General features: G+C 55.5%; 3 protein-coding genes across 8 annotated transcripts in view; 1 reads left to right on the forward strand and 2 right to left on the reverse strand.

Moving 5' to 3' along the window:
* LOC135406006 (HAUS augmin-like complex subunit 5) overlaps positions 1–7,527 on the reverse strand; it is a 35,907-nt gene extending 28,380 nt beyond the window's left edge. For all 3 annotated transcript variants that reach the window (XM_064640520.1, XM_064640519.1, XM_064640521.1), the window contains exons 1-12: positions 7,396–7,527; positions 6,740–6,802; positions 6,075–6,107; positions 5,558–5,576; positions 4,551–4,671; positions 3,802–3,937; positions 3,204–3,267; positions 3,034–3,101; positions 2,907–2,949; positions 2,297–2,382; positions 1,674–1,722; positions 982–1,103 (exon numbers count right to left, since the gene is read on the reverse strand). In XM_064640520.1, coding sequence (XP_064496590.1) covers positions 982–1,103; positions 1,674–1,722; positions 2,297–2,382; positions 2,907–2,949; positions 3,034–3,101; positions 3,204–3,267; positions 3,802–3,937; positions 4,551–4,671; positions 5,558–5,576; positions 6,075–6,107; positions 6,740–6,802; positions 7,396–7,478 — 887 coding nt within the window. In that variant the 5' untranslated portion in view covers positions 7,479–7,527. The remainder of the gene's footprint in view (positions 1–981; positions 1,104–1,673; positions 1,723–2,296; positions 2,383–2,906; positions 2,950–3,033; positions 3,102–3,203; positions 3,268–3,801; positions 3,938–4,550; positions 4,672–5,557; positions 5,577–6,074; positions 6,108–6,739; positions 6,803–7,395) is intronic.
* LOC135406023 (neurofilament medium polypeptide-like) overlaps positions 1–12,578 on the reverse strand; it is a 187,087-nt gene that overhangs the window by 121,866 nt on the left and 52,643 nt on the right. The gene's annotated exons all lie outside the window — the stretch shown is intronic.
* The window catches only part of LOC135406053 (TYRO protein tyrosine kinase-binding protein-like), a 47,324-nt gene that overhangs the window by 12,837 nt on the left and 21,909 nt on the right, over positions 1–12,578 (forward strand). The window lies entirely within an intron of this gene.

A 12,578-nucleotide genomic window follows, 5' to 3' on the forward strand; every position in this document is an offset into this window, starting at 1 on the left:
TCCCAGGGGGGGTTGGGGGTCCCAGAATGAGTTTTTGGGGTCCCAGGTGGGAATTTGGGGGTTCCAGAGTGGATTTGGGGGATTCCTAGGGATGGATTTTGGGAGTTCCAGGGGGGATTTTTGGGTCCCAGGGTGGGTTTTGGGGGTTCCAGGAAAGGTTTAGGGGATCCCAGAAGGAGTTTCGGGGGTCCCAGGGGGGAATTTGAGGGGTCCCAGGATGGTTTTTGGGGGCCCCAGGAAAGGTTTTTGGGGTCCCAGGATGGTTTTTGGGGGCCCCAGGGGAGGTTTTTGGGGTCCCAGGGTGGATTTGGGGGTTCCAAGGGGGGATTTGGAGGGTCCCAGGTGGGATTTGGGGGGTCCTGAGGGGGATTTGGAGGTCCCAGGGTGGATTTTGGGTCCCAGGGTGGATTCTGGGGGTCCCAGAGTAGATTTTGGGGGTCCCAGAAGAGGATTTGGGGGTCCCAGGGGGATTTTTGGGTTCCCAGGGTGGATTTGGAGATCCCAGGTTAGATTTGGGGTCCTAGGAGAGATTTTGGGGGTCCCAGGTGAGGTTTTGAGGGGTCCCAGGGTGGGATTTAGGGAGTCCCAGAATAGATTTTGGGAGTCCCAGAGTAGATTTTGGGTTCCCAGGGTGGATTTGGGGGTCCCAGGGGTGAATTTTGAGGGTCACAGATGGGATTTGGGGTCCCAGGAGGGATTTTGGGGGTCCCAGGATGAATTTTGGGGGTCTAAGGGTGGGGTTTTGGGGGTCCCAGAGGAGTTTTGGGGGTCATAGAGGAGTTTTTGGGTGTCCCAGGGGTGGATTTTGAGGGTCACAGGTGGGATTTGGGGTCCCAGGAGGGATTTTGGGGGTCCCAGGATGAATTTTGGGGGTCTAAGGGTGGGGTTTTGGGGGTCCCAGGATGGTTTTTGGGGGCCCCAGGGGAGGTTTTTGGGGTCCCAGGGGTGGATTTGGGGGTCCCAGAGGGATTTTGGGGGTACCTGATGTTGGGGTCCCCCCCCAGTTTTGGGACCAGCTCGTTGAGGCTCCGCTGGAGTTGGTTGAGTTGGAAAATGAGGGGGGGCAACGACCCCCAAATCCCCCCCACGAGCATCCAACACTCCTGGGGGGGCAAAGAGACCCCAACATTAGAGGAGACCCCAAAATTACCCCCAAAATGGCCCCAACTTCCTTGGAAATGCAGCCAGGACCCCCCAAAATCCACTCAGAAGCCCCCAAAGTTCACCCAGGAGCCCCTAAAATCCACCCAGGAGCTCTCAAAACTCCCCCAAAATCCCTCCCAGAACCCCCAAAAATGACCCACAAACCTCCCAAATGACCCTTGACCCCACAAAACTCCCCCAGACCCCCCAAAATCCCCCCCAGACCCCTCAAAATGACCCTTGACCCCCCAAAATCCACCCCAAAACACCCCAAAATCCCCCCTTTCCCCTTCAAGTCCCCTCCAAAATCCCCCTTCAACCCCCAAAATCCCCCTCAGAGCCCCCAAAATCCCTCATGAACCCCCCCAAGTGACCCTTGAGCCCCCCAAGCCCCCTCAGACCCCCCCTGACCCCTCCAAAATGACCCTTGACCCCCCAAAATTCCCCATAACCCCCCCAAAATGACCTTTGACCACCCCAAAATCCGCACAGACCCCCCAAAATCCCCCCTGGACCCCCCAAAACCTCACCTGGATGAGCTCCTTTGTGGTGGGTGGAGCCTCAGGTGAAGGGGCGGGGCTTGGCCTCACCCTGCAATGGAAGACCTCATTCAGGCCACGCCCCTTTCCCCAAGGCCACACCTGCAGCCACAAGCCCCACCCCCCCCGTTCCTCCTGGCCCCACCCCCAGCTGGAAGCTCCACCCCTGAGGCCATAAGCCCCTCCCCCAGCTGTCCATTGGTCTCTCATTTAAGCCCCACCCCTAAAACCATTAGCCATGCCCCCTTTAGGAAACCACACCCCAAGCTGTGGCCACTCCCCCAGTTAAGCCCCACCCCCTTCCTTGGCCACCGCCCCTACTCCTGCAGGCCCTGCCCCCAAATCTGTGGCCACACCCACTTCCTCAAGCCTCACCTCAAGCCTTTGACCACACTCCCACATTAAGCCCCACCCCCAAATCTTCAGCCACACCCTTTCCCTTAAACCCCACCCTCAATTCCTTGGCCACACTCCTTCTGTTAAGCCCCACCCCTAAACCCTTGGCCACACCCTCTCCCTTAGGCCCCACCCCTTGGCCACACCCCTTCACTCCCATTCCCAGCCACAACCTCCAGCCTCTCTAGGCCACACCCACCCACATGCCATGCCCACACAGAGGCCACGCCCACCTCGTGCTGTGATTGGCCAGAGCCTCCAATGCCCACAGAACCTCCTCGGGGTGGTACCGGTCCAGCTCGGCCTGCGGGGGGCGCTGAGCGTCACGGGGGGTGGGGCCGCACAGGGGACACGCCCACCCGGCAGTGGGACACGCCCACCTGGCAGCAGGACACACCCACTTGGGGAATGGCTCCAAATCCCGCCCAAATTCACCCAAAAATCAACCCCAAATTCAACCCAAATTCACCCAAATTCACCCAATCCCACTCAAATTGACCCAAAAATGAGCCCCAAATTCACCCTAAATTCAACCAAAAATGAGTCTCAAATCCCACCCAATTTGGCACAAAAATGAGCCCCAAATTCAACACAAATTCAATCAAAACTCAGCCCAAATTACACCCAAAAACGAGCCACAAATCCCACCCAAATTCACCCAAAAATAAGCCTCAAATCCCACTCAATTTGACCAAAAAATCAGCCCCAAATCCAACCCAAATATGAGCCCCAAATACCACCCAAATTGAGCCAAAAACGAGCCCCAAATTCCCCCCAAATTCAGCTCCAAACTTGAGGCCCCGCCCACCCTGCCCAAGCCCCGCCCACCTCAGCCTTTTCCAGCCAATCCTTGCGGAGCTCCTGTGGATCCCTGGAATGATTGACAGCTCAGGCATTGATTGATGGATGATTGACAGGCAGCTGGGTGTGGCCAGGAGGCAGGGGCGGGGCTTACCTGTTTGGTGGACGGGGCTCCAGGAACTCCTCCCCCTCCCTGCTCATGCACAGGCTCCGGATCGAGGCCTGGGGGTGGGCGGGGCCTGTCAGGGAGGCCACACTCTCCCAGCACAAGCCACACCCACCCAGAAAGGCCACTCCTACTGCAGGCCACGCCCCCAAACTCACCAGCACCTCAGGCTCCGCCCCCATTGCCATGGCAGCTGAAAGTTCCACCCTTGTGCGGTGGGGCCTGGGGAGGACACGCCCACTTGGGAAAGCCCAGCCCCTGGCAACATATGCCACACCCACCCAGGTGGCCACGCCCACACCAAGAAGCTCCACCTCCCTTCCAGGAAGCCCCACCCCTTCCCCATCATTTCATGGAAACTCCACCCCCTCCCCAAGCCTCACCCCCTTGGGAACCACACCTGCCATAAACAAGCTCCACCCCTTTCCCAAGCCCCACCCACCCCACAAAGCCCCACCCCTGAAGAAAGCTCCACCCCCTCCCCATGGAAGCTCCACTCCCTCCCCAGGTCCCACTCACCCCATGAAGCCCTGCCCACCCCATGAAACTCCACCCCTTTCCCAGCACAACATGCAAGCCCCACCCACCCCACATAGCCCCACCCCTTCCCCATTGAAGCCCCACCCACTTCTTAGGCCACACCCCTTAGGAAGCTCCACTCCCTTCCCCACTGTAACAAGGAAGCCCCACCCACCACAATTAGCCCCACCCACTCCCCTCAGAAGCCCTGCCCCCTTGCAGGCCCCACCCCCTCACCTGTCCCGGGGCACCCTCAGTGCCCCCTGGAGGCCCCGCAGCCCCTCTGGTGCCAGCTCTGCCCCCAGCAGGCGAAGCTCCGCCCCCCGGCGACGCTCCGCCCACAAGCGGCTCTGCCCCGCCCTCAGCGACTCCTCTGGGGGAAGAGAGGGGGAAAGGGGATTCAGAGACCCCAAAATGGGGGTCAGGGACCCAAAAATGGGACCAGAGACCCCCAAATGGGGGTCAGGGACCCCAAAAATGGGATCAGAGACCCCAAAATGGGGGTTGGGAGCCCAAAAATGGGATCAGAGACACCAAAAAGGGGGGTCGGGGACCCCAAAACGGAGCTTAGGACTCCAAAAATGGGGGTCAGAGACCCCAAAAATGGGAGTCAGAGACCCCAAAAAATGGGAGGCTAGGGACCCTAAAATGGGGTCAGAAACCCCAAAATGGGGCTTGGCACCCCAAAAAGGGCCCTTGGAAAGGTCAAGGAACCCCAACGGAGGGTTTGGGGCCCTCAGGGAACCCCTAAAATGGCTCCAGGACCCCCAAAATCACCCCAAGGGACCCCAAAACCACCCAAGGACCCCCCAACCCTCCACAAGGGACCCCCAAAGCCCCCTCAGGACCCCTCAAAAGAGCCTCAGGACCCCAAACCCTCTCAAAAAACCCCCAGGATTCCTCAAGGGGACCCCAAAAGGGCCCCTTTGGGGTCGGGTTTGGGGGCGGAACGTTCGTGCGCGGCCGCGGTTTCCGGGCGGACTCACCGAGCCGCAGCGCCGCCTCCTGAGCGCCCCCTAGCGCCTGGTCCATGCGCCGCACCTCGGCGCGCATGCGCGACACCGCCTCGCGCAGCGCCCCCTGGCGGCCCGGAGGACTAACCGCGGTCTGGGGGGGACACCCCAAAAATGACTCAAATCCACCCCAAATTAACTCAAAAACTACCCAAATAACCCCAAAAATGAGCTCTGGGGACCCCAAAACCCAAGGAAGCCCCAAACCCCCCAAACTGAACCCCAGTCTGGCCCAAATTAACCCCAAAATCACCCCAAATTAACCCAGAATTGATCCAAAAATGAGCCAAATCTACACAAAATTAACCCAAAATCCGCCCAAACCACCCCAAAAATGAGCTCTGGGGACCCCAAAAACCAAATGAACCCAAAACACCCCAAACTGGCTTGAATTCGGCCCAAATTAACCCAAAAATCACCCCAAATTCAACCCAAATTAACCCAGAATTGATCCCAAAATGACCCAAAAATCTGCCCCAAATTTACCCAAAATTCACCCAAAAATCAGTCCCAAATCCCACCCAAATTAACCCAAAAATGAGTCTCAAATTTGCAACAAATTAACCCAAAAATGAGCCCCCAATCCCACCCAAATTAACCCAAAAATCAACCCCAAATTCAACCCAAATTCACCCCAAATTAACCCAAAAGTGAGCCCCAAATTCAACCCCAATTCACCCAAAAATCAATCCCCAATTCAAAGCAAATTCACCCAAAAATAAGCCCCAAATTTGCCCAAAGAACAGCCCCAAATTCAACCCAAATTCACCCAAAATTACTCAGTCCCAAATTCCACCCAAATTCCCCCAAAAATCAACCCCAGGAACCCCCAAAATTAACCCAAATTAACCCAAATGCCCCTAAAAATCAGCCCCAAATCCCCCCCTAATTTTCAGGACAACCCCCAAAATCTGGGGGACCCTCCCAAATTTTGGGACCCCCCAACCCCCCCCCCCAAAATTTGGGGTCCCCCCCCTCACCTCGAGCTCCTGTTGGTACCTGAACTCAAGTTAAGGAACAATTTTTTTTGGGGGGGATCCCAAAATTTGGGGTGAAACCCCCCAAATTTTGGGACCCCCTACAATTTTGGCCCCTCCCCCAAATTTTTGGGATCTCCCCCAAAAATTTCAGGAGCCCCCAAATTTCCTCCTCCCTCCCCCCCAAATTTCCTCCTCCCTCCCCCCCAAATTTTTAGGACTCCCAATTTTTGGCACCTTCCCCCCAAATTTTGAGGGCCCCCCCCAAATTTTTGGGACTGCCTTCAATTTTTGGGACCCCTCCCTACTTTTAGGACCCCTCCCAAATTTTTAGGACCTCCCTCAAAAATTTTAGGAGCCCCCAAATTTTCCTTCCCCCCCTCCCCCAAATTTTTGGCCCCTTCCCCCCAATTTCGGGGACCCCTCCCCAAATAATGGAGGTTTCCCTCAAATTTTGGGTACCTTCCCAAATTTTTTTCCCCAATTTTTAGCCCCCCCAGTGCCCCAAAATTCTGGATACCAGAGCAGGTTCCCCCGAATCTTCTTCACGTTCCTGTGGGGACACCCCAAAATTAGGGACACCCCCCTACATTTTGAGACACCTCTCCAAATTTTGGGACCGCCCCCAAATTTTAGGGACCCCCCCTCAGGGGGGGTTTTGGGGTTTCTCCCCCAATTTTGGGGGGTTTCAGGACCCTCCCTGGGGAGAGTTTTGGGGCCCCCCTGGGGGGAGTTGGGATCTCCCCGATTTTTGGGGACCCCCCAAATTTTGGGGGACCCCCCAGGGGTTTTTTTGGGGTCTCCCCCTTAATTTTGGACCCTCCCCAAATTTTGGGGACTCCCCAAATTTCAGGTTCCCCCAATTTTAGGGGGTTATAGGGCCCTCCTGGGGAGGGTTTTGAGGCCCTCTCAGAGAGGTTTTGGGGTCTCCCCGATTTTTGGGGACCCCCCAGATTTTAGGGACCCCCCAGGGGTTTTTTTGGGCTCTCCCCCTGAATTTTGGGACCCCCCAAATTTTGGGGACCCCCCCAGGGGGGATTTTGGGCCCCCCCAGGGGGGTTTCAGGCCTCTCCCAAGGAGGGTTTTGGGTTCCCTCCAGGGGGGTTTTGGGGTCTCCCCGATTTTTGGGGACCCCCCAGATTTTGGGGATCCCCCCCGGGGGTTTTTTGGGGTCTCCCCCCTCACCTGGAGTTCTTGACGTGGCGGATGATGAATTCCCAAACCGGGGCCCCGGGGCCGGAGCAGAGTCTGGGGGGGGAATAAGAGGGGACCCCAAAATGATCTCAAACTAACCCAGAGACCCCAACCCGCCCAGGGACCCCCCCAGGGGCCCTAAAATTACCCCCAGGGACTCCAAAATTTCCACAGAACCCCCAAAATAACCCCAAGAGACCCCAGAACCCAACCAGGGACTCCAAAATTACCCCAAGGGACCCTAAAACCACCCAAGGACCCCCCGACCCTCCTCAAGGGACCCCCAGAGCCCCCTCAGGACCCCTCAAAAGCCCCCCAGGATCCCTCGATTGGACCCCAAACCTCCTCTAAAGACTCCCAGGACCCCTCAGTTGGACCCCAAACCCCCTCCAAAGACCCCCCAGAACCCCTCAAGAGGACCCAAAACCTTCTCAAAAGACCCCGAGGACCCCTCAAGGGGACCCCAAATCCCCTCCAAAGACCCCCAGGACCCCTCAAGGGGACCCCAAAGCCCCCCGAGATCCCTCAGAGCCCAAATGCCCCCCTCAGGGTGGTCCCAGCCCGTGGCCGGGGGGTCCCTCCTGGGGCTCCCCCGCAGCTCCCCGGCCCCGGGGGTGTTCAGGGGGGATCCCGAGGGGGGGCCCGACCTGCGGAGCACGGCCGGGGGGGGGACGGCGGGGGGCTGCAGCTCCATCTCGGTGCGGAGCCAGTTGTCCAGAGCCGCCGCCATCAGGGCGGCCTTTCGTGAGGGCGGACGGAAAGCGCGCCAAAACCGCCGCGGGGCATCACGGGAGTTGTAGTTCGAGAGGAGAGAGCCGCAATGGGGCTCTATGGACGGCGCGGGGCGTGACGGGAGTTGCAGTCCAGGAAGGGGCGCTATAACAGGGCCCAATGAGGGGGGTTTGGGGAGGTTCAAGGGGACACTTAGGGGGCAGTTGAAGGCCCAGATTATGAGGAATTTACGGGCATTTGGAGGCCTGAGTGGGGCATTTGGAGGGCTGAGGGGAACTTTGTGGGGGGGCTGAGGGGAACTTTGGGGGGGGGCTGCAAACGCCGCTATAATGGGGCTCAAAGGGGCCGCGAAGGTTTATGGGAGTTGTAGTCCCGCATATAAGGAGCTCTAGTGAGCGCGGGGCATGACGGGAGTTGTAGTCCAGGAAGTCGGGGGGTTTAAAATGAGGGGGGTTTTGGGGGCTCAAAGGGACATTTAGGGGGCAATTGAAGGCCCAGAGGGGCGATTACGAGGAACTTATGGGGCATTTGGAGGCCAGAGGGGGGCACTTGGGTGGCATTTGGGGGCTGGGGGGAACGTGGGGGGGCTGCAAGAGCTGCTATAATGGGGCTCAGTGGGGCCACGAAGCTTTATGGGAGTTGTCATCATGGCCGGGCTTCACCAATGATGATTTGGGAAGGGCTCTACCCACATTTGTTACAAGCACGCTGGTGGCTAAAGAGGCCAATACGAGATAGACACGTTCGGTTGCAAAAGGCACAGCAGAAAGACTCCTTAGGTGGTAAATTCTGCAAGGCACAATTCTTTCGTTGTCTTTTCTCCTTGAGAGTGATCCTGCTGCGCTCTCAAAGGGAGCAGCAGCGTTACAGATGGTGTGTCTCCAGACCTCCTGATTGGAGGCCAGAGTAGACCAGTTCTGTTGATCAATATGACCAAGGGTGAGATGTTGTTTCAGGCAGTCCTTGTATCTCCTCTTTGGGGCTCCTCTCTCGCGGCAGCCGGTGGCAAGTTCCCCATAAAGCAGGACCTTCGGGAGGCGGTGGTTGGTCCTTCATCCTGGAGACGTGCCCTGCCCAGCTCAGCTGTGTTCTCAGCAACATGGCCTCAATGCTTGTGCCTGCTGCCTGTTCTAGAACAGACGTATTGGTCACATCATCTGACCAGGGGATGTTTAGGATTGTGTGGAGACAGCGTTGATGGAAGCGTCCGAGGAGCCGCAGGTGGTGGCGGTGGATGACCCACGATTCAGATCCATAGAAGAGAGCAGACAGCACTATGGCTCTGTAAACACTGATCTTGGTACTTTTCTTCAGGTGTTTATTTCGCCAATCTCTTTGATGGAGCCTTCCGAAAGCTCTCGATGCCTTTGCTAACCTGTTGTCTGTCTCTCCGTCAATCTCACCGTCCGAGGAGATGAGGCCCCCCAGGTAATTAAACTGCTGGACTGATTTGAGCTCTGATTGGCCAATGGTGATGTGGGGTGATGGAAGCCTTCCTGAGGTGCAGGTTGATAGAGAACTTGTGTCTTCTTCAAGCTGACGCCCAGCCCAAAGAGCTCAGCAGCCTCAGCACAGCAGGATGTTAAACGCTGCAGAGCTGCCACTGTGTGAGCCACGAGGGCGGCGGCATCAGCGTAAAGCAGCTCCCGGACAAGATGGTTTAAGGTCTTGGTGTGGGCCTTCAGTCGCCTTAGGTTGAAAAGGCTTCCATGGGTACGATATGGGATGTAGATCCCACCTTCTTCATCGAGGTCTGCCGTGGCCCTTTGGAGCATCCTGCTGACAAAGATTGTGAACAGAGTTGGTGCGAGAACACTGCCTTGTTTCCCACCATGGGATATTAGAAAGGGCTCAGAGAGTGCATTGCCATATCTGACTTGGCCGTGCTGATCCTCATGGAGTGAGATGATCATTTTAAGGAACCTGGGGGGACAATGTAAATGTTCCAAAATCTTCCACAGACCTTTTCTGCTCACAGTATCAAAAGTCTTGGTGAGCTCAACAAAGGTTCCAGAGAGACCTTTGTTCTGTTCCCTGCACTTCTCTTGCAGTTGTCTGAGAACAAATCCCATGTCTGTGGGGCTCCTGTTGGCTCTGAAACCACATTGGCTTTCATGTAGAATTCCTTCTGCTCTAGCAGGTATTAGTCTGTTCAAGAGTATTCTTGCCAGGATTTTGCCAGCAATGGGGAACAGAGTAATACCAGGGTAATTTGAACACTATATGCACATATATACACATAATATGCATTAAAAATATATACAATATATATAATATATGCATATACGTGCATGTTATAATTTTATTATTTTACTATAATTTTATACTTTTATATGTAAATTTTATTATGTAAGAAATTTACATATTTTAATATGTAAATACACTATTACCTTTCTTATGTAACTCTGTCTTCATAGTTAATCTAAAATAGTCTATCTAAATAATATAACTACATATTATAATATTATAAATATTATAACTACATATTGTAATTTTATTATTTAATTACTTAACTAGCCTCATCATGGCTGGGCTTCGCAAACGAAGATTAAGGAAGGCTCTATCCACATTTATTACAGGCATGCTGACTTAACCAGCCTAATTAACTAATTAAACTAGTTAATTGACTTAAGCCATCTTTGGGTTGTTTTGGAATAATCCTGTGTGTAACAATAAATCTTACTAATCTTCTCTCTTCTATTCTACAATTATCACCTAACTGAAAGAACCTATCGATGTGCCCTATAAATATAATTATTATAATATGTAAATATAGTATTATCTCTCTTATGTTAGTCTATCTTAACAGTAAATCTTCCTAAATATTATGAAGACATATTATAAAAATTATAATTATAATAACTGTGGCTCCATAAGCACAGGCCAGGCCCCAGGACAGGGCAAGAAGCTGCTGGTTTTGACTGGGGTGGGCAAGGCCCCCTTCCATCAGGTGACGGGTCAGTTTGCCAGGGTCCAATACCTGTTCAGGTGTGAAGTCCCAGGTCATGGGAGGGGTCAAACGCCCTGGTAACCTGCCCAGGTCCTTCCACACACCCTGGCAGCCAGGAACTGGGCACCTCAGGGTGCCTCCCAATATATCACCACCTAAAGTTTGTTTTCTCCTCCACCAGGACAACACCAGGTTCCAAGAACTCTGCCCTGTGCTGACAGTATTAGTTAGTAACAGTAATATCACCAACCAGCTCCCATAAGGGTTAGCAGGGAGTGCAGGAGACATCATTATAAAGCCATTGGTAGCAATGCCAGGGAGGGGGAAGGGGGTATTTCTCCTTTGTTCCAGAAAGCTCCCCAAAAGATAACTCCCCCAGCAGAACAAGGCCATTGGTGTAAAAGCAAAGCACGGAGCCCTTGTTTAGATTGGTGTGTTCCCAAAGCTGAGCAAAACCTAGTGAGGAGCAGTGCAGCCAGCAAACTCCGTGTGCCACCCCAGAGCTTGCTATTCCACAACTGCTCTTACTAGAGCATGCAATACTTCTATAGAACTGCCTTTATCTGGCCCCAGCTGGGGCACCAGAAAGGACTGGGGTGGGGTGAGCTTGGCTGGACACCAGGTGCCCACCCAGCCGCTCTCACTGCCCTTCCCAGCAGGACAGGGGAGAGAGTGAGGTGGAAGCAAACAAACAACTGGTGGGTTGGGCTAAGGCAGTTTATTTAAAGCCAAAAGTGAAGCCAAACTTGTGAGTGCAGGAACAAAAGCCAGCAGGGTTTGTTCTCTGCTTCCCGTGAGCAGCCCTGGTCAGCTGAAGGGGTCAGCAGTGGGTCTGTCAGCTCCCAGGATGGAGATATCGACTGGGGAAGCTTTCGGGGGATCCTTGATGAGGAGGAAGTCAGGACGCAGCCCTAAGGGAGAAAACAAAGGCAGGCTGGAAAGTTGGTGGGCCCAGGATGTGGGAACTGCAATAAGGCCTTGAGCTTTGCCAAATGTGTCGCCCAGAGAACCCAGCCAATGGAAAGGCTGTGGCTTGCTTGCCTAAAATAAGGACCCTGCTTGCTGCCAGCGAGGGGGATAAAAAAGCAGCTGAGAAAATAAGAAAAAGAGACATCTTTCCTGCACACAACTGACTCCTTGTGTCTTTATCGGCCCTCACGACTCTGCACTGACAACCCTTGACCCCAAATGACCCCCAATGACCCTCCCTGACCCCAAATGACCCTCAATGACCACAAATGACCCCCCAGACCCCCCCAACCCCCCTGACCCTTTGTGACCCCTCATGACCCCTGTGACCCCCCATTACCCCCCAGGGACTGCCTCAGGGACCCCCCCGATCCTCCTGACCCCAAATGACCCCAAATTGACCTCCATGACCTCTGGAACCCCTCAAATGACTCCCTGACCCCAAATGACCCCCAATTGACCTCCATGACCCCTGGGACCCCCCAAATGACCCCCTGACCCCAAATGACCCCCAGTTGACCCCCATGACCCCTGGGCCCCCCCAAATGACCCCCCTGACCCCAAATGACCCCTCTGACCCCAAATGACCCCCAGTTGACCCTCATGACCCCTCTAATGACCCCCAAGGACACCCCTAGGCCCCTCCCCCCCGGTGCCCCTGGGTGGGGGAGGGGCCCCTCCACCCTTCTCGACCATCTACAGGGGGGAAAAGTGGGGGAGGGGCTGGGGAGGGTGGGGGAGGGGCTGGGTGGCGTCCCTTGAGGTGGGGGAGGGGCTGGGGAGGCTGGGGGAGGGGCAGGATGGGTCTCCCTTGGGGTGGGGGAGGGGCTGGGGAGGGTCATCGCAGGGGTGGGGGAGGGTCAGGGGCCCCCCAAAAGCTGGGGAGGGTCCCCTCGGGGTGGGGGAGGGGCCTCGAGGATCTCCCCCGGGGGTGGGGGAGGGGCCGGACCCCCCCTTTTCGCTGCCGATGCCCCCTCGTCGCTCACACAGAAGGAGCTCCGCAGCCTTTAACAGTCGGGCACCGGGGCAACCTCCGGGAAAACTTCCCTGCCCCCGCTGTGCCCTCCCTGCTCCCGGACACGGAGCCCTGCCAAGGTTAAAGTCGGTCCTCAGCAAGAATCGCTGCTTTTTATCAGCCACTCAGCCCGGGCTCGATCCAACAGAGGAATCTCTCCTTCT

Source organism: Pseudopipra pipra, chromosome W (assembly GCF_036250125.1).
Source record: "Pseudopipra pipra isolate bDixPip1 chromosome W, bDixPip1.hap1, whole genome shotgun sequence".
Lineage (NCBI taxonomy): Eukaryota > Metazoa > Chordata > Aves > Passeriformes > Pipridae > Pseudopipra > Pseudopipra pipra.